This window comes from Mustela lutreola, chromosome 3 (assembly GCF_030435805.1).
Source record: "Mustela lutreola isolate mMusLut2 chromosome 3, mMusLut2.pri, whole genome shotgun sequence".
Taxonomy (NCBI): domain Eukaryota; kingdom Metazoa; phylum Chordata; class Mammalia; order Carnivora; family Mustelidae; genus Mustela; species Mustela lutreola.
In genome coordinates, this window is record NC_081292.1 from 71949505 (window position 1) to 71975233 (window position 25729).

The following is a 25729-nucleotide window of genomic DNA, read 5'->3' on the forward strand; positions in this document are numbered from 1 at the left end:
GTGGGTGCTGCTTTGGGACTTTCGTGTCTAACCGCCGCCGCCATTTGTTGCTGAGGGACAGATGGTACTGCCCCCACAGGAGGTTACCAGTAATCACCACACCTCCCACTCTGAGAGCCTAGGAAGTGGGTTGGCAACTTGGAATGCCACCTTGGAAAGTTTGCTGATACATGAGTATAAAATAGTGTTTATGTGATCAGGAGATAGAACTGAGAACATCAGTTGACTGGGATGCCAAATACAGCCTGTTAGAATGAAAGTGTACTGTGAGGTGTAGGGTATTGATGTGTTTTAGAGGTTAAACCCACCATCACAACTCTTATTTGCCAGGACAAGAAATAGCAAACTAGTGCAATGTTTTTATTTTTTAAAATAAATTATTATGTGTGTATGTGTGTTTTAAGATTTTACTTATTTATCTGACAGAGAGGGAGCACAAGTAGGAGGAGCAGCAGAGGCAGAGGGAGAAGCAGGCTTCCCGCTGAGCAAGGAGCCCCATGTGGGGCTCTATCCCAGAACCCTGGGATCATGACCTGAGCTGAAGGCAGACGCTTTACTGACTGAGCCACTCAGGAGCCCCTACTGCAACATTTTTAGATGAAGAATGAAGAAATTTAGCATATACCTACATGATGGTGTAATTCTTGCTTGTATAATTTCTTTTTATAAAGAAAGTTTGAGTTTGTGGAGGAAAAAAGCAATGATTTTTCAAACAGTAGAGATTGAAATTCTATCAAAATATGCTATCTTTGGGGCGCATGGGTGGCCCAGTCATTGGGTGTATGCCCTTAGCTCAGGTCATGATCCCAGGCTCCTGAGATCGAGCCCTGTTTTGGGCTCCCTGGTCAGTGAAGAACCTGATTCTCCCTCTCACTCTGCTACTCCCCCTGCTTGTGCTTGCTCTCGCGCTCGCTTTCTCTCTCTTTCTCTCACTGTCTCTGTCAAATAAATAAATAAATAAAAATATGCTATCATTTTTTTGGGATGGCAGTGACAATTGAGTAGGGCAGTAAACTCCCCTGGTCCTTTCATGTGTGGTGCTTGTAATTGATCATTGGTGCAAGTGGAAGGCCACTGGCAGTGCAGGCACAGCTGAGTGGGAAATGCTATTTCCAGTGGCAATTAGGTTTTTCTAAGCCCACGATTCTTTCAGGTCTACCGTGAGTCATGAAGTTGACTGAATCATAGGCTGATTACAGTGCATTTTTTGTTATAGTGAAAGTAAGGTTTCAAAATGACATAAACGGTAGATATTTATGTGTTGAAGGAGTGTTCTTTTTAAATGGTAAGTTTAACTTAATTTAATAGAGGCATTGATTTTAACTATAGATATTTATTATATTTTTAAAAATACTTCATTTTTAATTCCCTTAATATTTTCTGTTTATAACCTATTTTCATCTTGTAAATGTCAACAGAAGGACCTGGTGGGGTAGCCAAGAGAAAAACTAAGGCTAAAGGTATTTTCTGTTTTTCAAATTAGCGTTGAGTGTATCAAGTTTAATGCTTGAAACTGCATGATATTTTCTAGATACATTAATGTAGCTACTAATGCTAAACATTGCTTTTTGATTTGGGTTGCACCTTTGGCCTGTAGTAGTTTCATCAAGAGGTCTTTAAAGAATTTCTTGCCTCAAGCCTATAATTTTAAGTAATTTCCTTTTTATTGTATCAAAACTTTTGTAACAGTCTTTAGAAACATATAATGATATCATGGTTCTGTTATACTATATCTAAACTTACATCTAAACTTGATACTGTCTAACCTAAAACATTAGTTTGAATTTTTTTAATTACTAGTGGAAAAAAAGATGAATTTTTCACTGATTGATTTCATTTCTTCAGAAGCTCTGGTGACCCTCTATCTTAGAACTAACCTAATAAAAGCCAGTGTGAGCACTTGTAGTTTTCAATGAAACGAAAACTTAGATTTATAGTCTGCAGTACTGCATTTCATTGGTGTAGAGTTTGCTGTGTTTTGATTATTTTAATTTTTCAAAAATTACTGTACCTGACAACCATCATATGTAGGCTAACAGCTTATTGTTACAGCATTTTTTTTTATATCCTTATGGTTTTTCTTGTTCACATGTCAGTATTTATGTCCTTTAGGGATAGGGGCATGGGAAAAGTGCATGTTTTTCTTTATCAACTTGTAATATTCTTTTGTGTTCAAGTGCTTGGCATATGGTTTTTAGTTTGTTTTTTGATAAAATATTATGACTGTGACTTGCAGGGCTTTGTGATTTGTATTTTAATCTTAAGGTTAGGGGATTTTAATGTTTTAATTTTGTGTTCCATCTGAATAATTCCCAGGAAGGAAAACAGTTTTTACATTTTATTCTCATGCCGCTAATTACGAGATAAATGCCCAAAGATTAAGTAGAATTTATACTTCTTGATCTGGAGAGGCAAATCAGACATTAAAAATTTAGTATTGTAAAAGCTGTGCAGAACAAGATTGTAGAGCATTGCATAACACTCTGGCAACCGCGTGATCTCTGTCTCTGCAAACAGCACTGAAGTCAGTGAGGGTTCGGACAGTTGCTTCTTTAGGAATGTTCCATATTTTTAGAAGGTCTTAGTAAGATTTTCAGGAAGAATAGAATAACATTTGAGCTATGTGAATTTTAAGCAATTCTGATGGGCATAAACATCTTCCACATTTTATTAAAGAAATCTTTCGTTCTCTTTGTTTCTGCTTAAATGCTATGTAATACAGTAAATACCTTGCTTCTTTTGTATTTCCTAATGAGAGAGCGAGAAGGTGAAATTCAAAGCTTTTCCTAGCAGCTTGGTTAAACTTTATGTAAAACGGGTTGAAAGCAGGATTGGTCTCACATGAGACTGAGAATTAGCTGTACGTTCCATTTAATTGCTCCCCTGCCTATGAGCATGGATGGACAACATGTTGGCTTGAGTGGCTGTACATAAATAAATTAACTGGAAAACATACTTAAAGGAATACTGAGTTTATAATGTTGGCTATAAGCAGACAAGAATGTCTACTTGTCCATTTGAAGTACTACAGATGATGAATTTAAAATTTCACGCCCGTGGATATTGTTTTTTTTCCTTACCTAAGAAAATTGATGGTATTTACCTTTTTATCTGTGCATTATATTTGTTTTCAAGGCTTGTAAGCACAGTTATTTTAAGGACATAATTTTTTGTTAGAACTGAAAGTTTTAAAATTATCTTTGGATGGATGCTTGTAAGCTGGGGAGATTTTTTTAATGTTGCCAGTATTCCTTTAATTATGTCATTATAATTGTGAAATGTGAGTTGTTAACACTTTGTGTAACATTCATGGATGGATTCATTTTCATAATATTGCATGTTAGCCTTATTTTAAGAGAAATCATAACCTGTTTCAAGTTGGAAAAATACGATGGCGAGTTTCTGGCATTTCTTTGGTAGCTGATACTTTGTTGAGGTTTGTATCTGGTTTTAGCCAATTTAAAAGTAGGGGATGAAAGTCTCTTTCTGAATGACCGTTTCATGTGTGTGCAGAGATAAAGACCATACTTTAGCACTAAATTACTGTCCTGTGAATTAAGAGATGCTTTCAATAAACTTTTTTTCCTTTGGTTGGAAAACCTGAAAGTTAAAGAACTCACTAAAGAAGAGCTCAAGAAAGAAAAAGAGAAGCCCGAGTCAAGGAAGGAGAGTAAGAGCGAAGAGAGAAGAAGGGGGAAGAAGGAAAAGGAGGATGACCGGAAGGATAAGAAAATTCCTGACGCAGATGTATCCAGGAAAGAGTCTCCTAAGGGGAAAAAGGACAGAGAGAAGGAGAATGTGGGCCTAGACAGAAGCGCTATAGCCAAGGAAAGTAGGAAAAAGTCTACAAATGTCAAGGATACTTCCGGTAAAATGGCGTCCAGAGACAAAGATGACGCAAAGGAAGGGAAAAGTTCTGGCAGACATGCACACTCAGCCAAGGGGGAGAACCAGAAAAGGAAGAACTGAAAGCTGTAATATCGTCGTCGCAGGAAATGGTAATGTTCTTCATCGTGATTTGCTGCTAAATGGCATAGAAAATTTTGTACTGCTCCAGCTGGGGAGCTCCAGCTAGCCCTTGGGTGTATCTGTTGGTGCTCAGTACGTACATTGTTTGAAATTCAGATGCACTGTCTTATGCCTCTCCGTTTCAAAGATGATGCTTGTAAAAACCATGTAATAAAAATGTGATGTCATAGCTTCAGTTTTTATTAATTTATTGATCATGTATCCAGATAAATGTATACCTGTAATATGAATTGTAATGAGCTTCTTAATCGACTGAATACTTCTCTCTGAGTTAAATAAGAACGTTAAGATTTTCCGGAGTGCCTTTCGGGTGTGACAGGCGGTGGGGTGGGTGGGAGGTTTTCTTCTTTCTCCCTTTACCCTTTGTCTTCTTCCCTCCTTTCCCTCCACGCTTCCTGCTTCTCTGTCCCCTTCAGCTGCCCTTCTCCCTCTCTCCTTCCCCCTCTCCCTTCCCCTCTCCCCTTCCCCTCTTCTTCCCCATCCTCTCTCTCCCCCTCCTCAGGCTCCTGGGGCAGCCCCTGGGGGCCTCTTTCCCCCTAGTCTCTCAGGGGTGGCCCCTTCCTCAGGCTCTTCCCTGGATTCTCCTTTTCCTTCTCCTCCCCCTTTTCTCCTTTTGAGTCTCTCCTCCCCAAACTTTTGTTGGCTCTGCTACCTCCTCCTCCATCCCTCCATGCCTCCTGGCTACTCCCCCTCTTGGCTTCTCTTCCCGCCACTCCTCCCCACCTGCTTTTGTCAGCCAGTGCATGCAGTGCCTACTGTTCTGAGAACTCTGGATGCAGTCATGAATAAAAGGAACAATTTGATGTAGAAGAACAATTTTAGAACACCTTTACTGATGATATTTTTACAGACTCAGAATAGAAGTAACAAGACTTTAAATATTTCAAATTAAGATACGCTTTCATTTCCTATCACACGGTTTTTCAGTTATTTGGGGGGAGTGGCATCTGTTTTTCATATTTAATTGTATTGTGGTTTACCATTTCTAAGGAGCTTCAAATCTGAGATCTAATTAGAGATCACAGCTTCATCAGACAGACATTTAATAAAATGCAATTTCAATAAGAATCTACTTCTACAAATGGTTTGTGCCGTCCTGTGCATGAAGTCTGAACTCTCTAACTGTGACTGCCAGTGAGACTCAGTTACGGACGGGAGAAGAGCGGCCTGATCTGTTGTAACAGAATCTAAAATGTTGCCACAAAGCTTTTATTTATTTATTTTTTAATAGTTCTTTGGGGGTGCCAGGGTGGCACGGTTGGTTAGGTGTCCAACTCTTGGTTTCGGCTCAGGTCTTGATCCCAGGGTCATGAGACCGAGCCCTGCATCAAGCTCCACACGCAGCGGTGTCTGCTTGGGATTCTTTCTCCCACTCTCTCTTCCCCTCCTCACTGTGCACATGCTCCCTCTCTCTCTCTCATAAATAAATCCTAAAAAATAATAATTCTTCAACTTGTTCTGTGAAGAGCTTAAAAACAGACAATTTGGCCTAATTGAAGATATTTCAAACCAGAAATGAATTAGCATTAAGTGCCAATGTTGCTAAAAGTGTTGTGTGCCATTTTCTTATGGGCTGGCACTCTTCCTGCTTAAAATCAAGCACTTAGACATTTAGTTGACAAAAATTCCATTTGACAGAATTATACAGCAAGAGGGAAATCCTAGAGAATAATACCCAATATAGCTAATCCAATCCTATTATTTTCTTGTTCAAAAACCATGGCCCAAAGAAATTGTAACACGTGTTCACTTGGGGTTTTGTGTGTCAATTAGGGTTTTGTTGTATTGATTACCAGAACATTGGAAACCACACAGGGAATTTTATGGCTTATTTGGTTGGCAGATAGAGGAGCAATGGCTTTGGGTGGGTAAATCCAAGTCCAGACCTGTCATCAGATCTGGGTGTCTTCTACTTCTCAAGTCTTGGCTCTGCTGATGCTTTTCCTTGACTTGTCTATCGGGAGTTGGTACCACTTGATGAAGAAGATGGCCCTCAATGGGCCCCAGACAGATCTTTTATTTAGTGCAAAGAGCCAATTTTCTGGAATGGCTCTGACCAAGTCTCTGAGAGAATTGCAGCAGGACTGGGTAGGTCTGGTGACCATTTGTGACCCTTCCTGTAGTTGGGGATGGTTAATCTTCTCGGCCTGTCTCCTGTGCACAGCGCTTTGGGTGGGGGTTGGAATGGGCCCTGCTAAAACCGTAGGAAATGTTTCCTGCAGGGAAGACGGTTTCTGGGGGGAGAAGAGGGAGGCTCCAACTGGGCACTGACCAGACAAGCAGCAAAACAGATACCACACACATGAAAGTTACAACATCTTAGAAACATATCCTGATGGTAGATCTTGCTGCTAAGATAAATGGATTGATTTTTTAATTCATGTACCAAATTTTAAGTGTCATTTTTTTCTACAGATTTTTTTTCTTTCTTGGAGGAGGGCTGATAGTTATATTTGCATTTACCGAGGGCATTCTAATAATTTCTACACTGATTTTTAAGAGATAAAAGTGATGTGGGATAAAGTATATAAATGCTAAATTTAAGAAAATGAAGGGGGGAAAAAATCTAAGAATAACCTAATCAGCAGTAGCACATTCACATTATCTATTGCTTGCTATAGCTCTTGGAAATATTTTACTTCTGTCATAGTTTTCCTTTGAATATCAGCTTAAGAATTAAATTGGTACATCTCTACTAAAAGCATTTAAATATATTTCAAGAGCTCTTATGAACTGGGAATGGTTTTATTTTCTTCTTTTTTCTTTCTTTCCTCTTTCTTCAGTAAATGAAGGCTTTGGCTGAATTTATTGAAGCTGAGGTCACACTTCATCTAACTGCGTTGGCACTTACTAGTCAACTAAAAACTGAGTGTGGGAGAAACTTTGCTCCTGATTAATGAGTTTAAAACTGTGCTTGTATTCTGACTTTTACTCACTTTTTAATTTGGAGCATAGTTATTTCTATATTCTGCTGCTTCATATTGTATCTGTATCTGTAAAGATAACGATGGTCAGTTTTATAAAAATATTTGGGAGCCTAGCAATTTTTCCAAGAATCATTTTTGTCCTTTAATATTTAGGTGACTTCTTTTGAAGAACTATATCATCCTTTTCTCTTCATTTGTTGTGATGCACAGTGTCTGTTTCATTCATTAAGGATTTGTGTGTGTATTTAAGGTTATTGCCAACATTGTTAGTAATCACTGTTTAGAAATCTTATTACTACTTTTTTTTTTTTTTTACAAGATTTTTGGTTTTACTTTGTGGGTGATTTGCATTGTATATAAGTGGTCTTCTCAACATTTCATGATAAGGGAGAGTTTGCTAGATAAATTGACATAAATCCTTCAGCATGAATGCCTGAGTTAACCCAGGAGGATTCAGTCTATAAGTATTTAGTTCATGGAAAATATTTTATAGTGTTATGAACTGCTTAGTCATACAACTCTGTACCTTCAGACATTTTTGTAATGATTATTTCGATGATAAGGATATATATATATTTCCATTAAAAAACAGATAAAAGTAACCCACAAGTACGATTTTTAAAATTTTAAATGTTTTAACTGTAGTGTCATTTTCTGTGAAATGGGTCTGGTGACTTAGGCTCCATCTCCTGGCTTTGGTTCCTTTCTCCCCAGTCCTCCACTATTCCTTCTTCTGGAATAATTCTCCACTGGTAACAATTCTCCAGATTGATTAACTTGGATTATTTCACTAGGAAATGCATTTTAGAAATGCCAGTTTTCCTCATTTGTAAATTGAAGGTAATACTGTCATGTGGCTGTGGGAACTAGCTGGTATTGGATCTGCGTGAAGAGCTGGCACATTGTTCATTCCCCCCAGCTAAAGAGGTTTTCATTCTTGGGAAACTGAAGGGCGGGTGTTATGTAGCAGATCGGCTAAGTATTATTCTCGTGGAAATCTTGTTTGGAGTAATCTGAAAAGATCCCCAGTAACAGTCTTCAGTCTCTTGTCCTTCCTCTGTTTGCCTGAAGGTAAAACCACGTGCCCTAGATGTTTATTACCGGTTTGGGTATCATTTTTACATAGAAATCAGTTTTCACAAAAGCTTCTATCTTGTAAGCCCTACAAAGCAGGAAGTCCTCTATCTTCCTTTTCTTTGTTCTCATTTCATACCTCATTTGATTTCACTTGATGTGTTTTTATCACTCTACATTAGCATCTGTACATCATAGGGTTCTGTCATTTATTTCTTCCTTGCCTCAAACATTACTGCTCTTGTACCCTAAGAGATGAGAGAAAGATATGTACTTAAATATTAGGAAGACATATACTTAAAGCTTTTGTGCTATTTTTGATAAATACCCATGTGCAGTATCATCTTTTTTATGTATTGATCCATTCAACAAATATCCTGAGTGTTTGCAGCATTCCAGACTGTGCTAGGCACTGGGGATACAAGTGACAAAGGTGACTGTCATCTCTACAGTGAAATGTTAGGAAATAAGGGGTGGAGGAAGAAAATAATGAATTGGAGCCAGCTAATGCCAGCACTGTCCACTCTTCCCCTCTGCCTAGAATGTGTTCCCCCTCATGCAGTGGGCCATGTCCCACCTCTGCTGCAGGATCCAGCTGACTCATCACGTCTGCACTAACATTCTCTCCGATCCTCCTGGGCGGGGGGGGGGGGGGGGAGGACACTGCGTGTCTTCCCAGTTATCACGCTCATCATTTCGTGCCATTCCTGGATTTTGCTTCCTACCAGACTGTGATTTATGTCCAGTGCCTATCATGAGAGCTGAGGATAATAGGCATCCAATAGAGATTTATCGAATGATGAACATACAAAGCCCAGATCATGTAAAAATACTTCAGCTTTGTATATGCCATTGAGTAATACTAAAAAGAATTTTTGAAGACAGGTGTAGGCCTTTCTATGATTGCAGGATGCTTTAACCACTGGGAGGTTGCCGGTTGCTGTGTTCATGTAGTATGCATGCAGGGAAGGTGGCAAATTTGGCTCTTCTGGAAGAAATGAAGGGAAAAGTTAATTTGTGGGAAGAAAATGGGTGTGTATTTGCTGGATTTGAACTCTCTCATTTAATTCTTGCCTTCTAAGACAAGAGTTTTATCCCCTTCCCATACTTGCGGAAAGCCAGGCTGCATCAGTGGTAGTTGCTCAAGATGGGATTCAGGTGGAATTCCGCGGCGGCCCTCTCCGTGCGTGAACCGAGCTCCTGTTTTCTGTCGCGTGTTGCACGTGTTCATGCGAGCCCGCTGAGTTCCAGTCTTGGTGGAGACCCTTCAGCGGTCCTGAAACCCAGCATCTTCGGAGTGCTTTTGGCAATTTCATTCTTCTGAGATTGAGGTCGTCCTCTTCTGGCTGGCTGGCTGTCGATGTTGGATCATGTGAAGACACTTTGAATCTGGACTGGCTCTTACGGTAGATCATGGGGCAGCTTTTTAAATTTCTGACAGGTTCAGAATTTTGACAGGGCTGCAGTTGGGATACCTGCAAAGATCTGTATTTGCTGATTTTACAAGCAAGGAGCTGCAATGATGATGAGTGTGGCCCATCAGTATGTGCGTCTTTCTGGTTTTCGGTTTTCCAGAATATTTCTCAAGTTCATGTACCTATTAGGGTTATTCTTGGGGTATTGTAATTTACACTGTCAGACTACTTGCATTTGAAGCAGTAGCAGTCCTAAGCTCTTCCGCTTTGAATCTCAGCATTTGGAGTAACCTAGGTTGGTGAGATCAAAATTTTCTTCAGTCTCTACACTACTGAATCTGTATGCCAAAGATTGATAAGCCAGTTTTTTAAAATATCTTAGCTTTTATGGGCTAAGTCTTCGAAGTCCTATTTGTAATTCTCACTTTCCCAGATTTTGTTGAGGAAGTGGTTTGTATAGACTCTTGGGAAAAATGAATCCTTTATTTTCAGCCAGAGTAGATAGCTCCATGATCAGTGGCCCCAGGGCCTTTCTGATTCTCGTGCCCTTGCTTCTTTTTTCTAGCTGCACTGGCCACATGACTGTTCCTAGCTCCCAGCACCTGCTCACCCCAGACCAGCTGGGAAATTTGTACTTGCTGGTCCAGAGCCTTACCTGGAACCTTCTTCCAGTGCAAGTCACAGGGCCACATCCCTGGTTTCCTTCAGGAATCTGTTCACATTTTATCAATGAGACCCTTCTTCATCAATTCACTATAGATAATCTGTCCTCATTCCCTGATAGCCTGGCATGCCCTGTCCCATATCTTCCCTGTTCAATATTCTCTAAATATTTCAGGTTTCTTATTTTTTAAATTTTTCCCTCCCTATGAGAAGTAGGGCTTTTCAGTGTGCATTCTCTGGAGAACAGTGCCTTCCATTAGTAGGTGCTAAATAGTTGTTGAGTGAATGAATGCCACATGCAATTTAGTAAGTTCTAAACTGCTGCAAACAGATGAGAAGAAAATACATTTATTTCCTATTGCTCTTGGGTATAGTAGGGTAGCAGTGAAAGAAGTAAGGTAATATTGGACTAAAGTAACTGTCAGATAGTCAAGTTGGCTATGAATGTTTGACTTAAAGTGCTCACGTCACTTACTTTATAACCTTCCATTTTTAATTAAAATTGTAGGAAAAAATTATATACTTATTAAATGCAGACATGTTTCTTTCTAATTTCCTAATTTTTCGGATGCGCCCTAAAAACCAAAAACAAGGTATGCTTTAAGGCAATGAATTGATTCTTCAAATCATGCAGGAGCTCTCATGGTTGACTTGGAACTTTCATTCAACCCTAGAGAATTACCTTCAGGCGTATGGTTATCCTTTTCCCTTTGCCAGCTTAGGAATGGAAGGGGGTTCTGGTTTTGACTCTTAAAGCTGAAAAGAAGAGCTTCCAGCAAAGATTTCCTCACAGCCTGAGAGAAGCAGAGGAAGAGGTGGTTCTTTGTTTCCAGATGTCCTCTGGTCCAACAGAGGAGCTTGCAGCTGGGTAAGCCCTGATGGCCTGGCTGGTGCAAGGGTGACACTAAGTGCTGAGAGCGTGCCCACCTGTCTCTGCACTCCTTGGGAGATGAGACAGTGAATTTCCTTTTCACTGGAGCTAGTGCGAGGCGGTGTTTTGTTATGCAGTCCCAGAAACATCAAAAGTGATGACATTTGTTTCATAATGTAATTTTGAACATTGATTTCAGGACTACCTCCTTACCATTTATACCTCGTCATAAATCCAGTTTGAAAACCTTTGATTACTAGTTGGGGGGAATATATATATATATATATATATATATATATATAGTTGTTTAATTTTTACTTTTGCCTTAAAATCTTCTATGAACCTGGATTTACTGCTGTTTCCTGAGGAACACTTATTCATGGACTAAAGTAGATTTGGGTGGCAATATAATTTCTCAAAACACCAGAATGAAAGCTTATAGGCCTAATTCTTCCCTGTGGCTTAGCAGACTAGTAAGAATTAGTTTAAAATGCATTTTTTTTTCCTTTTTAACTTTAGAAAGTTAATAGGGGTCTAGGGAAGGAGATATGTTAATGTGATCCTCAGCTGCTTTGAAGTTTACAAGACTGTTTACTTTTATGCTGATTTCATCTCTGGGAAATAGCTGTGACCAAGTATCAATAAATTTACAATTCAGCTGCCACTTTCGACAGGAAAGAAAACTGCTCAATATTTTCTCTTGTTAGATGCTTTTGCTTTCTCCTGTAGTTCTACAATTTCAATTTTAGAGACAAGTAACTCCAGCTGATCTAGAGAAGGCTGACAACGAGGGGAATCATATGTCTAAATATTGGTATGCTAGTAGTTTTCAAACAATTCTCACATCAAAAATTGTTTTCAAATGAAACTGCCTAAAAATCTAAGAAGGGGGCGCCTGGGTGGCTCAGTGGGTTAAGCCGCTGCCTTTGGCTCAGGTCATGATCTCAAGGTCCTGGGATCGAGTCCCGCATCAGGCTCTCTGCTCAGCAGGGAGCCTGCTTCCTCCTCTCTATCTCTGCCTGCCTCTCTGCCGACTTGTAATCTCTCTCTGTCAAATAAATAAATAAAATCTTAAAAAAAAAAATCTAAGAAGAATGGGATTTGCAGGCTGTTTAATCTTTATTGTCTGGTGGGGAACTATTTCACTGCTTATTGAACCCGCGGAGCACAATTTGAAAACCTGCTGCATTGAGGATTAGTGAAGAATGACCCTATGAGTTTTCATCCAAACGGAGATATTTCTGAGGAAGAAATAACAATTCCAGCACAACGGACAGAACCTGGGCTGTAGTGGTGGATGCCCGGCACAGATAAGAATCTCTTTGATAATAGTAGGAAACTGATCTGAGTCCGCTTTCCCACCTTTATAGCCTTTCGCCTCTCTAGTGCTGCCAGGGAGCCCTGGTCACAGAGCATCTCTGCAGACCTCAGGAGCCTCACTGTTGGGGGCGTTCAGCCCTCTAGAAGGTGCTTATGGGTACCTGTTATGTGCCAGGCATTTCCCAAGGTGCTGAGAGTACAAAGATCAATGACACAATTTGGAAGGTTTACAGCAGAACGTAGCAATGAATAGTTTCATACCTGTTCCTTTAACAGTTGAGAGACTATTGAGGAAGGAGTTATTTAAATGGGAAAGAGCATGGGAGTTTTCAGTCCTAAATTTGAATTTTGAAATGTAATGGGTTTATTATTAATAAGGCCTTCGTCTCTACCCATCTCCCCCTGAAATTGAACTACATTTAGGATTCATGGTTATTTGTGTATGATCCCTTTGGAGTCTACATTATAGTTCAAAGTCCCTATATTGGTAGGAGTAGAACACAGCTGTATCCACTGGTGTTTGTTTTGATAGTGTCAGGTTTTTTATGTAAATTGTGTGGAAGATAAGTAACTAAAGCAAATATAAGTGATGGGGTAGAATCCTGTGTATCTGTCTCACTCTCTTTAGGACTGGGGAGAAGAAGGTGGGAGTGTGTTTTTGCCAATGAGAGAAAAGAGAAGGGAACAGTCAGGAAAAGTACAAGGAATCAAAAACAAGTAAAAGACATTGAGAGTTTTGCAGATTACAATAGCATATGGACATTAAGAGTGGTCTGAAGAGCTTGAGAGAAGAAAAATGCCTCTCAGATCTGTACTGACCTTTTCACTGTAGGTCACTGACGTGCACGACACACTTCCTCTGGTAACAGTTGTTGGTACAAGATTCTTGCTGGGGTTAACATAGAGCCAGGAGCTGGTAGAGGGAATGACAGACTCTGGGACCTGGGTTAGCTTTCTAAAGAGTTGTATTTAATTGAGGTCGATTTTAATGTTCTTCAAATAGAATATCAAAGAAATAATTTAGTCTAACATAGACTTGTGTTGGCTTTTAAAATCAGCTTTCATGCTTATTTACCCCATGTTTTATTTTCCTTAAGACGTTTAAAAAAAAAACAAAAAACAAAACCTTGTTTGCATGTCTTTTAGCTCTTTATAGAACAGTATGATTGTAAGTGGTACCTTGGGAAGATTGTAAATAGTTATGTATGATTTGATTCTCATTTTTAACTATAGTTTTTAAGAAGAGCAGGTAATTATATCTAAATCAAAATAGGGCATTGAAACAAATAACAAATTCAAGTGTATCTTAGTTGTCTCGCAGCTGGATTCAGAGCTCAAACAGCAATTAATTAATCACTTTTGAACACGGGGAGCTTGAATTCATATTGAACTTCTTTTGGCAAGTATAGACAGGATTATTTTAGAGATCCGTGAGTGCTTAAGCAGGGATTTTTTGTTTTATTGTTTTTAAGTGAAAGGTTAACTTAGGTAAAGAGACAGTCAAGGCCCATATGAGGTTAAAGAGTAGTCTACCTTCCGACTTCAGATTTTAAGCACCTCCACATTCTCAGGGAATACGAAGTCTTGGAAACTAAATTACTTGTACTGTTGATGAAGTGTTCGAGAATGTTGTTTTTCCTGACTTAATATGTCAAAAAAAAAAAAAAAAAAGGAAAGAAAAAAACTCAAGTTAACTTTGTGAATAAAAATGCAGGCCTTAAAGAAGGATCTGCTTCAAAGCCAACAGTCCCACCGGAAGAAGCTGAGCCATACCCGTGGCTGGAGGATCAGGTTCCCGAGGACTCAGGTAAGCTCTCCTCCACCTCCGACCAGATGTGCTTCTGGCTGCTGGCTGTGCCGCGGGCTGTTTCCAGAAGGCTGCTTTACCCATAATTTGTGTCACAATGTTTACGGGAATATGATGTATTTTTTTCTCCTTCTCTTCTGATATTTTGGAGTAAACTTAATGTTTTCTGGTAAAAATTTACACAGGGGAATCAAGAATCGAAGGCACAGAGGAGCAGTTAGGAACTGAATGCCGGGCTTCTCCGGTTCCAGAACTTCTTGCAGTGAAAACAGTCAGACATGCAGTGTACACAAGTGTCGTCATTGACTGTTCCATGATGTAACAGAGGCCTACTGGGCTCCCAGTCTTTCTAATAGGAGGGTCCTCTTTCTCCATCAGAGACTTCCCAGACCCCCACGTAATGCTGTGGAGGCCCGTTGTATATCCACATGAGTTCATAGATAAACTCAGTTATCTCCTTAGTCGCCCAAGGGCCTGTGACCCACAGAAGGAAGATTCCTAAAATCTGTGAATAAATTATTGGCAAATGAAATTCAAATCTATTACTCTCATTTCCTGTTTCTGCTGTGCTATGTATTGCAAAGTGCAATTTAATTTACTGCAAGTCTTCCCTTTACCTAATCATTCTCCCAAATTTGGTTTCATTTTGCCACCTATTGGAAGGGTTTGGTATGACACTACATATTTACTGGCAACTCCAGTACTCTAATTTTATTATCACTGTATGAATATTTGATTTTCTTTTCTCCCTTTTAAGATCCCTGTGCTGCTCTGATGTTTTTATTTGTTCAAAACATAATCCTGGAATTTACTCTCTCCCTCCCGATCCTTTAGAATACCACAACTCAAGCAAAAGAGCTACTTTTTAAAAAAAAAAAGTCTTATAATTAAATGTGTATTTGGATTTAGCATCTCCATTGCACTAAATGTTACGTTGAACTAAATAAATTTATAATTTAAAAATCTTCTTTTCCAAAGGTAATAACTCACTCTGAAATGTGCCATTTGTTTCTGTTCTCCTTTTTAAAAATTTTTCTTAATACTACTCTACATGATAACTTGTCCTTCTGAATCCATCAGTTTATTATCAACTCATATCCTTTCAACTTCTTTGCAATGTTTGGTTTAGTTTAAATGTTGCCTTTCAACCTTTCTACTATCTAGATTTTTGGCTTCTTTCTTTTCTCTATCTGTCCTACAAACCCAGGTACATACCTTTCATTACAACACAGTAAAGTAAACCCTCTCTTGGTCCCTACAGAACTTTGTATCTGCCCTCCAGTCCCCGGCCCTGTAGTAGCCAGAATTTTGAAACAAGAATCTACAATAGCTTTCTTCACCTTATGTTCCACCCAGTTTTTAACTCACTACAGTCTAGCTTCTGCCTGTACTAACCCTCCCCAGAGGAAAGGAGGAACATCACAGAATCATGGAAGGATGAAACAGCATGGTGGACTCTCCAAGTTCAAAGCCAGGGCTAGTAGCAGGTGATTCTGGAGAGGCATGGGAGCAGGTCTTGATTGTGGAGGTCTTCTGTTCTGTTCTGAGGAGCTTAGATTTTCCTCTGTTCGGGCAGAGGGAGCTATTAGAGGGTTAAGCAAAGGAGCAGAGTGCCATCCACTCTAGTTACCAATATTAGATTCTCTGTGGATGGTGCTGTCAGCACTTGTGAAACTAGGAATTGGTTAGGAAGCTGTCATGGGCATTGTGGGAGCCAAGGAGGGAAGAACAGAGATTGGCTGGCTCTTCTGTAATTATATGCAAATACATATAAACGTGGTTTGTGCCATATAACCATCTATAAAAATAGAAGGTACTTTCTGTGCTTCAGGAATGCTTTGGTAATGTGATTAGGCTTAACAGGCTCTTAAACTTTTTCCTACCTGAAGCAGTTCAAAGGAGTTTACTCTGTTTTTGTCATCGAGGATTTAACACGTCAGGGTAACCAACTGATGTCATTGGCATTGCTTCCAGTGACCGCACACATGATACCGAGTCTAGCGCTACTTCAATTTACTGAACATGGATGTTTGTTAAAGAAAATTTATCACAGTGTCACTGTCATTATAGCTTCTTATTTGCTGCGCCACATTTCAACAAACCCCGTAATCCGATAAGCAGCACAGTGTTGTCGGGATGTCGTTAACTGATAGTGTTGACTTTTGTAATTTATATCTCTTGCAATCCGGCGGGATCTGGCGGATGGGCTTCTCCAAAGCTGGAAGGATTGCCAGTTTTCATGTGGGGTCTTCTCAGTTCTGACCCTCTCAGTCCTCACACCAGCCAGGGGGCCCTTTCTCCTGACTGTCAGGGAAGACAGTGACTGGTCATGCCCTTTCGTGTATATTGGCCTCATCTTCCACATTTTAATCTTTGTTTCCCAGTACTTCCCTCCTGAAAGCTTTGCCCATCCCTTTTTCTTTATTCTATCATGATTGTGAATTTTGTTAATTAGAAAACATGTAATTTTGCTCTGTGAGATGTTTGCTAAACATTTATATATTCTGTCAAAATAAAACCAATCTTAAATATTTACTGTGTTTGCCAACTTATAAAAAGGGCGCAAACAAATATGAAAAGGTGGCATAGTTGATGAACCAAATATATTCACTGAAATGTGTGTACCTGGATGTCATGTTTCATGTTATTCATTAATACAAGATATTTTTCTACTTAGTTATGTTTTGTAATCATTTTAGGACCTCGGAATATTGAAGATGAAGTAGAAGAACAAATTCAGCCCCTTCTCCATGAGTCAGTCTACACAGAACATGGTATGAATTAAAACCCATTTTCTCATGCATTGCTTGCTCAAATTGCTTGCTCACTAATTACATGAAGTGACTTTGACATGATTTTTAAATTTAAGTCATAACTGGGTGGTTTTTTTAAATTATTGGAGACAGGTATTTCTGAGAGAGCACTGGTCTCATTTTATCTTCTGCCTTAATGCTAAGGAACTTATCACATAGGTTTAATAAAGAAATGGTAGGAATAAATAAGAAGAAATGAGTTAAGACCAATGATACATCAAGAACAGATGGCAAGAACAGGGAAGAGGAAAGTAGAACACAACCAGGCAAGCTGTAATGGGCTATCGGGCTGCTGTCGACCGCCGAACCTGCTGCATACTTGGGTGGTCGCCAGAGCAAAAAGTACATCAGTCATATTACCAGGGAGGAAATGAACATGCTATCTACATAGAGAATATAAAACATTTCCCCAAATCTTACATCTAAAGCATTTCTTACATGCAGTTCTGTACAGAGAATATTAAATTATACTTTAGAAACCCACGCGTTAAGATTTTATGAGCCTATTTCTTGAAACACCCCTTGATAAAAGCAGAGCGTATAACCCCAAGATGTGACTCACAAAGGGATTTTGAAGAAGGCAGAGCACATGGTAGCCTGATATGCCTAATGGTTTGATATCAGCTGAAGAGAGTCCTAAAGGAAAAAATTATGTTTCTTAAAAACAACTGGGGCTCTCTATCATTGAAATTGCTTTAGCAGGCATGCTAAACCATCTTCCTCAGTCCTGGGTGTTTGGATGTTATGTGTAAAACATCCTGTCCGTCTCTGTCTGTGCCTGCTGGGGAGACTGTCTGCAGCTGAGCTGGGGGTTTTTGTCGTTGGCTCTCTGGGGTCTAGGAGCCCGTGTCTGTGTATTCCTGGCTTTTCTACTCAGCCAGGAGAGCTGCTGCTTCTGAGCATGTGACTCCCCCTCTGGGCAAGCCCGGGCTTTCCCTTCCTACATCTTTGGTTCAACTCTAACCTAACATAAGGATGATGCAGTCTAAATAAATCAGGGATTTCAGTATGATGAGGACAGTGCTGTAACAGTGAACTGTAATGGCTCTGTGTAGGCCTTGCATAGACGTTGGCATTAGCAAAGGCTTCCCCAAAGAGGTGATTTTCTGACTTAATAGCTGAAGGACTTAATAGGTGAAGGTCGTGCTTTGCCAGGTGGGTGTTGTTCGTGGAGGGTCCCAAGCAAAAGGCCCAAGCCCAGAGGAAAAGAAGATCCGAGAGTAGTTCAGAGTGGTCGGCCAGTGGAGTACCTAGGTGGAGAGTGATTGGCAAAGGGTGTTTGTACTTGATTCACAAAGGAATCGGAGCCACTGGAGGGCACTAGGAAGCACTGTGCCATCTGTCTGCCTGTGAACAGGAGCGGAGGAAGCGTGCTGCGGGAAAAGGAGATGGGGGCCCTACTGGTGACCTGAATGGGTCAGGATGGTCGGTCGAACCAAAGTTAGCCAAGGTGGGGAGAGAGAAAAGTGGGACGATATGGTAGACATTTGGATGGGTGGGTGTAGGAAGCCACCCATCCAAATGTCTATCAAGTCTAGCATGCCTGGGTTTCTGGCCGCAAGCCTTCCTCTTGGACTTACTCTCTTCTTTACTTAGAAATTCACAGAGGCCATGGATTTAAATGTAATTTGTGTTGCTTCCGAGTATATATCTGCAGCCCTATGTCCTCTGAGCTCCTGGCTTATCCAACTGTCTGTTGATCTCCATTTGCATGTATTTTTATGGGCATCTCAGACTCAAAATGGACTTAAACACAATTCTCGATTCCTTTGCATTTCAAAACTCTCCCCCACCCCCTAAAATTTTACTTTTATTCTACTCTTTTATATTTAGTCATGGTCTGACCCCTACTTAGTAGCTTAAGCTAAAAACTGGGAGTTTCCTTATTTTTCTCTCTCCTCCTGTTGCCTCATACGGGACCGATGGGCAAGTCCCTCCAGCTTGGCCTCCAGCATGCATCTGGACCGCAGTGTGGCAGCATCACTGTCCCCTTCTGTATGATGGCTACAGAGGCATCCAGTTGGGTCTGTGTTTGATATGCCTGTTCTTTTTCTTTTTCTCCTCTCAGTCAGTTTCCTCCAGTGCACATGCTCTCTTTTCCTTGTGATTGCCAAGTTTGTCTGCCTCAGGACCTTCGTACCTGCTCTATCTCTGGCTGGTGTGTGTGTGTTTTCCGGTCGAAACATGGCCTCCCTGAGTACCATCTCTGTGGTAGACTCTGGCCGCACGTTCTGCACTTCATCGTGGTGTTTCAGGGCCTGTGACTATCATGTACTAGCTGTGTGGCTTTAGCCAAGTTCCTCAAGGTCCTTGTCCTTCAAAGGGGGATGATAGTACCTACTTCCTAGGGTTACTATAATGGCCGAAGAGGGCTTGGCAGTGCCTCAGATGTAGTCAGCCTTCAGGGAACTGTTTTACTGGGCTGTCACTGACGAGCAAGGGAGACTCAGGTAAAGCATGACATTTGGTTGCTTTCCCTACTGAAAACAGAGACTTTCCATTAAGTAGCGGTGGCCAAGAATTAAATCCTGCTCATGTGAAAACCATGAAGTTCCCCTGGATAATATAAGAGTAAGGAAAAAAGAATATGGAAGAGGGAGTGTGGTAAAATCAGGGACAGGAGTTAGAATTGGTGGTTGGTTTGCCGATTAGCTGAAAACCTGAAATGAGGAGAAACAATGTAGCAGGCTGTGACTGAAAGACAGAAAACAAATAAATAGTGTGGCCATAAATGGGCCCACACAGTTCAGTACCAGCAGAGGACATTGCTACGCCGTACTAAAGGTGAGGGAAGGAAGCCTTCCTCCAGTGTTTGAGGAGAGTTCAGTGGCAGCAGAAATAGCAATAACCTGATGATAATGATGATGATGATGATGATGACAACAAGAATAACATAAAACAGTAACACCTAAGTGGTTACTGTGGTCTAGGCAGTTGTCCAAGTGCTTTATTATTTTTTTTTTAAGATTTTATTTATTTATTTGACAGAGATCACAGGTAGGCAGAGAGGCAGGCAGAGAGAGTGAGAGGGAAGCAGGCTCCCTGCCGAGCAGAGAGCCCGATGTGGGACTCGATCCCAGGACCCTGAGATCATGACCTGAACCGAAGGCAGCGGCTTAAACCACTGAGCCACTCAGGCGCCCCTGTCCAAGTGCTTTAAATCTCACAACAATGCTATAAGTAGGGCGTCCTATTATTTTCTCTCTCTTTTTTTTTTTTTTTAAGATTTTATTTATTGGACAGAGATTGCAAGTAGGCAGAGAGGCAGGCAGAGAGAGGAGGAAGCAGGTTCCTCGTGGAGCAGAGAGCCCGATGCAGGACTTGATCCCAGGACCTTGGGATCATGACCTGAGCCGAAGGCAGAGGCTTTTAATCCACTGAGCCACCCAGGCGCCCTACTATTTCCTTTTTATGGGAGAAAATTCTTTGGCACAAAGTAGTTATGTAACTTCTCTGGGGTGTCACAGCTGATGTGGAAAAACTAGATCTGGAGCCACACACTGGAGACCCCACACTCCTGAGCCCTTTATGGCCCTGTGAACATAGCTAAATCGCTTATGTTGCTTGGCTGGAGTGTTATATGTATAAGACATACTCTGCTTGAAGCCACATCAGGTTACTACTGGGAGAGTTTCTTATACCACGACGACAGGCTAAACCATATCGCAGCGGGATAAGTAGCTTATCCAGCATCTACACAAACAAAGCAGAACAGCTCAGGATATCATATCTTCGTCTCAGAAGAGAAGAATAGGCATTTCTGTGTAACTTACAGGCTCCACATAGCAACCGTTAGATGCAAAGTATAGCACATGTGACCTCATGCAGATGACCTAGCATACAGCTGACCAGGGGTGTTTGGCCATTCTTTGCAACAGAGCATTTTATAGAGTTACTTAAGATTGGTATGTGGAGGGGCGCCTGGGTGGCTCAGTGGGTTAAAGCCTCTGCCTTCGGCTCAGGTCATGGTCCCAGGGTCCTGGGATTGAGCCCCACATCAGGATCTCTGCTCAGCAGGGAGCCTGCTTTCCCCTCTCTCTCTGGCTGCCTCTCTGCCTATTTGTGATCTCCCTCTCTCTCTCTCTCTGTCAAATAAATAAATAAAATATTAAAAAAAAAAAAAAAGATTGGTGTGTGGAGTTTTAGACCAGTTCTCAGTGAGTGGTCCCAAGGTGATCTTCTCTCTAACCTGGTGATAGTTGAAGAGGCAAATACATTAGCAATTAGGAATTCCTTTATTCATTCCTTAAATACTTACTGAGCATTTCTTATGGCTAAGCAAGGCCCTGGGTGCTGGGCATACATAGTAAGTAAATATATGAGGTCCCTGTGCTTGGTGAGTTCATGTTCTAGTGAGAGAAGGCTTTTGCCCCCTTCAGGTGGACTAGCACTTGACCAGAGTGAGGACAGAGGCTTAGAGCGGGCAACAGTATGTGCGATGGCCCAGATGAGGGGCAGGGAGTGCCCAGCAGCAGGAGCGGGTATGTGGCAGCCCTTCGGAAGAGGCTTATGCGTTCGTGTTAGCTGCTGCCTCTGGGCCCTTGGTGTGGACTTGTGTGACTTTGTTCGTTGTGACCATTCAAGGAGACGATGATGTGCAACAAGAAGAGGCTGGACAAGCAAGAGAACCACAACTGGAAGATGATGATTTCCTTGTAGGAAGTGATGCAGATGATAGATTTGAGCCCTTGGAGACCAGAACATTTCATGAAGGTAGGAAATGTCTTTTGGTTTCAGAATAAAACCCAGCAGTCACTTTGTAATTATGATTATTGAAGTCTTTCTTAAACACCTTTAAAACCAAAATTTAATTTTTAATCTGAAGTTTCTTTTTAAGTGGAAGCTGGGAAGTCCAATTAAAACTAATTTTTTCCCTAAAATAAATAGAAATCTTGATTTTAATTTAAAGCACCTAAAAAAAAAGATTTATTTATTCATTTGACAGACAGAGATCACAAGTAGGCAGAGAGGCAGGCAGAGAGAGAGGAGGAAGCAGGCTCCCTGCTGAGCAGAGATCCCGATGTGGGGCTCAATCTTAGGACCTCGGGATCACAGCCTGAGCTAAAGGCAGAGGTTTTAACCCACTGAGCCACCCAGGTGCCCCTCAAAGCACTTTTTTAAGGAATCAGAATATATAAAGTCCTTATAAAAATAGAAGGTAAGTGAAATTGCTTCTACTGTGCCTTTCTTCCTGGAGTGCCATGTATCAGAAGAAATTCAGAAAATTGATGAAATATTTTATTTGGCAATCTGTCACAAACGCTTGTTCTAATATGAACTCCATAGTCACAGTTTATAGAACACAGTTTTTAGCTTCTATGCCAGGCATTGACAACATTTTTCTTGGAAATAGCTTAGAGGGTCAATATTTTAGGCTTTGCAAACTATATGGCCTTTATTGAAACTACTCGGTTCTGCTGTCAATAGTGCAGAAGTAGCCTTAAATAATACCTACGTTTTAGGTATATGTAGGTATAGGGATATGTATGGCCATGTTTCAGGAAAACTTTATGTACAAAAATCCTAGTTTGCTGATATCTGTTCTGTATCAGTGTCTTCCATTAAATGCTGGTTATTTAAAAATCCATTGAGTAGTTTACCTTGAATTATCTGCAGAAGGCAAGTTAGAGGTATAGTTATTCACTGTTGACCTATAGAGAGAAGGAATTTCTCTGATGAAGAAAACTTTTTTTCATACATTTTGTGTTTTGCTATGTTTTAATGTGTCACTCCCATGAGTATTTATTTGAAGCCTTATTAAATGAGCACACATGCTTTGTTCTTATGGTATCTATTCTCCGATCTTTTTTAAGGTGGCCCTTAAGACTTTACCGAGCTGTTGAAAGATCCTTTTTTAACTTTTTAATTATTTTTAAAGTAAGCTCTCTCCCCAATGTGGGGCTTTAACTCATGACCCTGAGATCAAGAGTCACGTGCTCTACCCACTGAGCCAGCCAGGTGCCCTGAAAGATTTTAATCCATAGGTTGTACTCTGATTAATGATGTTTTATTTAGAAAATAGAAGCATATAAATGACATATTTGTGTGGATATAATTTTATACCTAAAGTGAATACTACTGAAACATAGTTTGAGATGAGACTTTCATTTCTTAAGAGTAAAACTAAAGAAAAAGGTTGAGAGCATCCACACAAAATCAACCATCTAGTCCATTATGTTCCACCATATAATAATCATCGGAGTCTATGGTTAGCTTGCATCAGGATCCATGCAACAACATGGCCCCACATGCCGCAGAGGATCTGGATAAGAGGTGGCTGGCAGGGTTTAAGGATTAGCTAAGCCTAAATCAAGTTTAGGCAAGTAGACGGGCAGAGAAACAAGCAGTAAATGAAATCCATAGCACCAATGAAAGCAGGAAGATTCAGAGTAATAAGGTCTTGGATTCAGAGAGGGAATTTCTTATGAATATGGGCCATGTAAGCGGTACTTGACATCCCTACAAATATTTTTCAATGTTGGATACAATTAAGATTGCCTAGAGAGCTTTTAAAAGCATGCTTTCAGTGAACCAGAGGGGCAGTCTCTAGAATGGATCTTTGTGCCAGCTCCCCGGGTTCTATCACAGTGCAGCCGCGGTTCAGCAGGAGCGTGGCCAGGCTGTTGATTTTTGCACGTGCCTCCCCTTGTGTTCTAGACTGCTGGGTGTGGACAGGCTAAGGTGTGCACCTCGATCCTCACAGCCCCAGGGGAATCAGGTGAAGGCATAGCACCTGTACGGGCTAAACATTGAGTGGAAAGGTAGCCTGGTCACAGCAAAATTGGTAAATGGTTGTTAAGACCTTTATTTAAAGCACAAAGGAATAATGAAAAAGTAAAGTGTATCTCCTTTTCACAATATGTAGTTTATTGGAAAACTAAAAGCAAGAAACTCTTGATATATGAATGAATATATTTAAAAAAAAACCTTACATTCATGCTTATTGTTGAGAGTAGGAAATATACTTTTCCATAGAAATCATGTTCTCACCAATGGTTTGGTTTCCATACCAAACTACAAAATTGTATATAATGCATAATTTTCTATGAGAAATGTACACTCAGAATGTTTTTGAGCTTGTATATGAGTTCAGCTGCATTGTGCATTGACAATAGGCATTTCTAGACCAGCTTTAGAACTTGAGAACTTTGGGGCACCCGGGTGGTATAAGACTCTTGGATTTGGCTCAGGTCGTTATCTCAGGGTTGTGATCTCAGGGTCATGAGATCAAGCCCCATGTTGGCTCCGTGCTTAGCACGGAGTCTGCTCTAGACTCTTTCTCCCTCTTCCTCTGCCCCTTCCCACTTGCTCTCTCTTCCTCTCTCTCTTCCTCTTTTTCCTTCTTTCTCTCAAACAAGTAAATAAATCTTAAAAAAACAAAAAACAAAACTTTAGACCTTTAGTTATCATGTATCTTACAGTTTCCCTGGGGAAAAAAACGTTTCTAATTTCTAAGTAAGGGATGCCGATTAAATGATTTCCACATTTTCCTGGTATCTCTTGCTCCCTCCTGTCTTCAGCCAAGTTGGGTCAGGAAGATTGACAGTTACTCAGAATTTTGGTATCTTAGGTACTGCTTACATAACACATTTCAGTTAAAACTCTCAAATAACTTGAAACTTAACGAGTTTGCTATTTTTTGAGGTTAGGAGTTATAGATTGGGGGTAGGAAGAAATACTTCTAAAAAGTTTACAGATTGAGAATACCTTACTTTCTGACGTTGTCTTTAATTGGGACATAGATTCAGTGTGAACTTAAAAGTTGTTTATTGATAGTCTTCAGAAATTAAATTAAATTAATTCAGGTAGTTGTTAAATTAACAAGGTTCAGTGGAGTAGTGAGAATCCTGTGGCTGCAGCCTTTTGCTCTGGGGGGTCTGAGGGTTCAATTATGAACCCATTTACCTGTCAGCTCCCCGTCTTAGAAAGTCTCCTCTGTCTCTCCTTGTGTTCCCATCTATAGACTGTGCTTTTGCTCTAGACAGTAGGACACCATGCTGGAACGTGAAGTAGACCACGACAGCCCCTTTTCCAGGTCCAGCCCTGTCACTTGGTTCCCTGTTCAAGTCATCCTCTCATTAGTCCAGGCTCTGGGGGCATTGAGTGGGTCGAAAAGAATGAGGCATTTCTAAGTGTAGTTCTAGTAGAAGATAAAGTGTTTAGCAAAACAGTTAATGGATTTTTTTTTATGTTTTATTTTAATAATTATTTGCTTTCAAAATAAAATCAATGACAAGCATAGATTCAGGATCTAAATCTACAGTATATATGCACACAACTTGATGAAAGTAGTAATATTGATTTGGTGTTATTCTTTTCAGAAACTGAAGATAGTTACCCTGTAGAAGAGACAGGTGAGATTTAAACTTAATACTATTTTTTAATTAGAATGAGTCTCTTCCTATAAAGATCATCGTGAGAGAAAACATTATCTATGGTTATCTATTAATATATTTTATGTCATAAAATATATAGAATATAGTTAATTATTATATATATAACTTAGATATATTATGTCATAATTTCATCTATATGTTTCTTTGTGAATATAGTTTTTGTGCTTTTGAAGTCCACTCCTGAAGATAAATACACTGTAATGGGATGGCTAGGCCAAGAGATACAGTAGAAGTACATATTTATAGTCTTAAATTACAAAGTCAAAGAAAGGTCAAAATTGTGTATTGTCGCTAGTCAGGCATCCTCAGAAGATATGGCCACACTGGAGATGGACATGTCATCTCTCAGTCAGCCTGTGTTGGCCAGTTTTTCTTCCAGTGCTAGAATAGATCCCTTTCTTTGTGCTTGAGGAC

At 40.3% G+C, this 25729-nt stretch overlaps 1 protein-coding gene across 7 annotated transcripts in view; it reads left to right on the plus strand.

Annotated features, from left to right (window-relative positions):
- The window catches only part of ASPH (aspartate beta-hydroxylase), a 215140-nt gene that overhangs the window by 53735 nt on the left and 135676 nt on the right, over window positions 1–25729 (plus strand). For 4 of the 7 annotated variants that reach the window (XM_059166360.1, XM_059166361.1, XM_059166362.1 and 1 more), the window contains 4 exons: window positions 14014–14106; window positions 16806–16880; window positions 21504–21632; window positions 25241–25273. In XM_059166360.1, coding sequence (XP_059022343.1) covers window positions 14014–14106; window positions 16806–16880; window positions 21504–21632; window positions 25241–25273 — 330 coding nt within the window. Of the gene's footprint in view, window positions 1–1418; window positions 1461–3607; window positions 4205–14013; window positions 14107–16805; window positions 16881–21503; window positions 21633–25240; window positions 25274–25729 lie in introns of those variants that run through there. The other 3 variants (XM_059166364.1, XM_059166365.1, XM_059166367.1) reach the window with 1 other exon arrangement.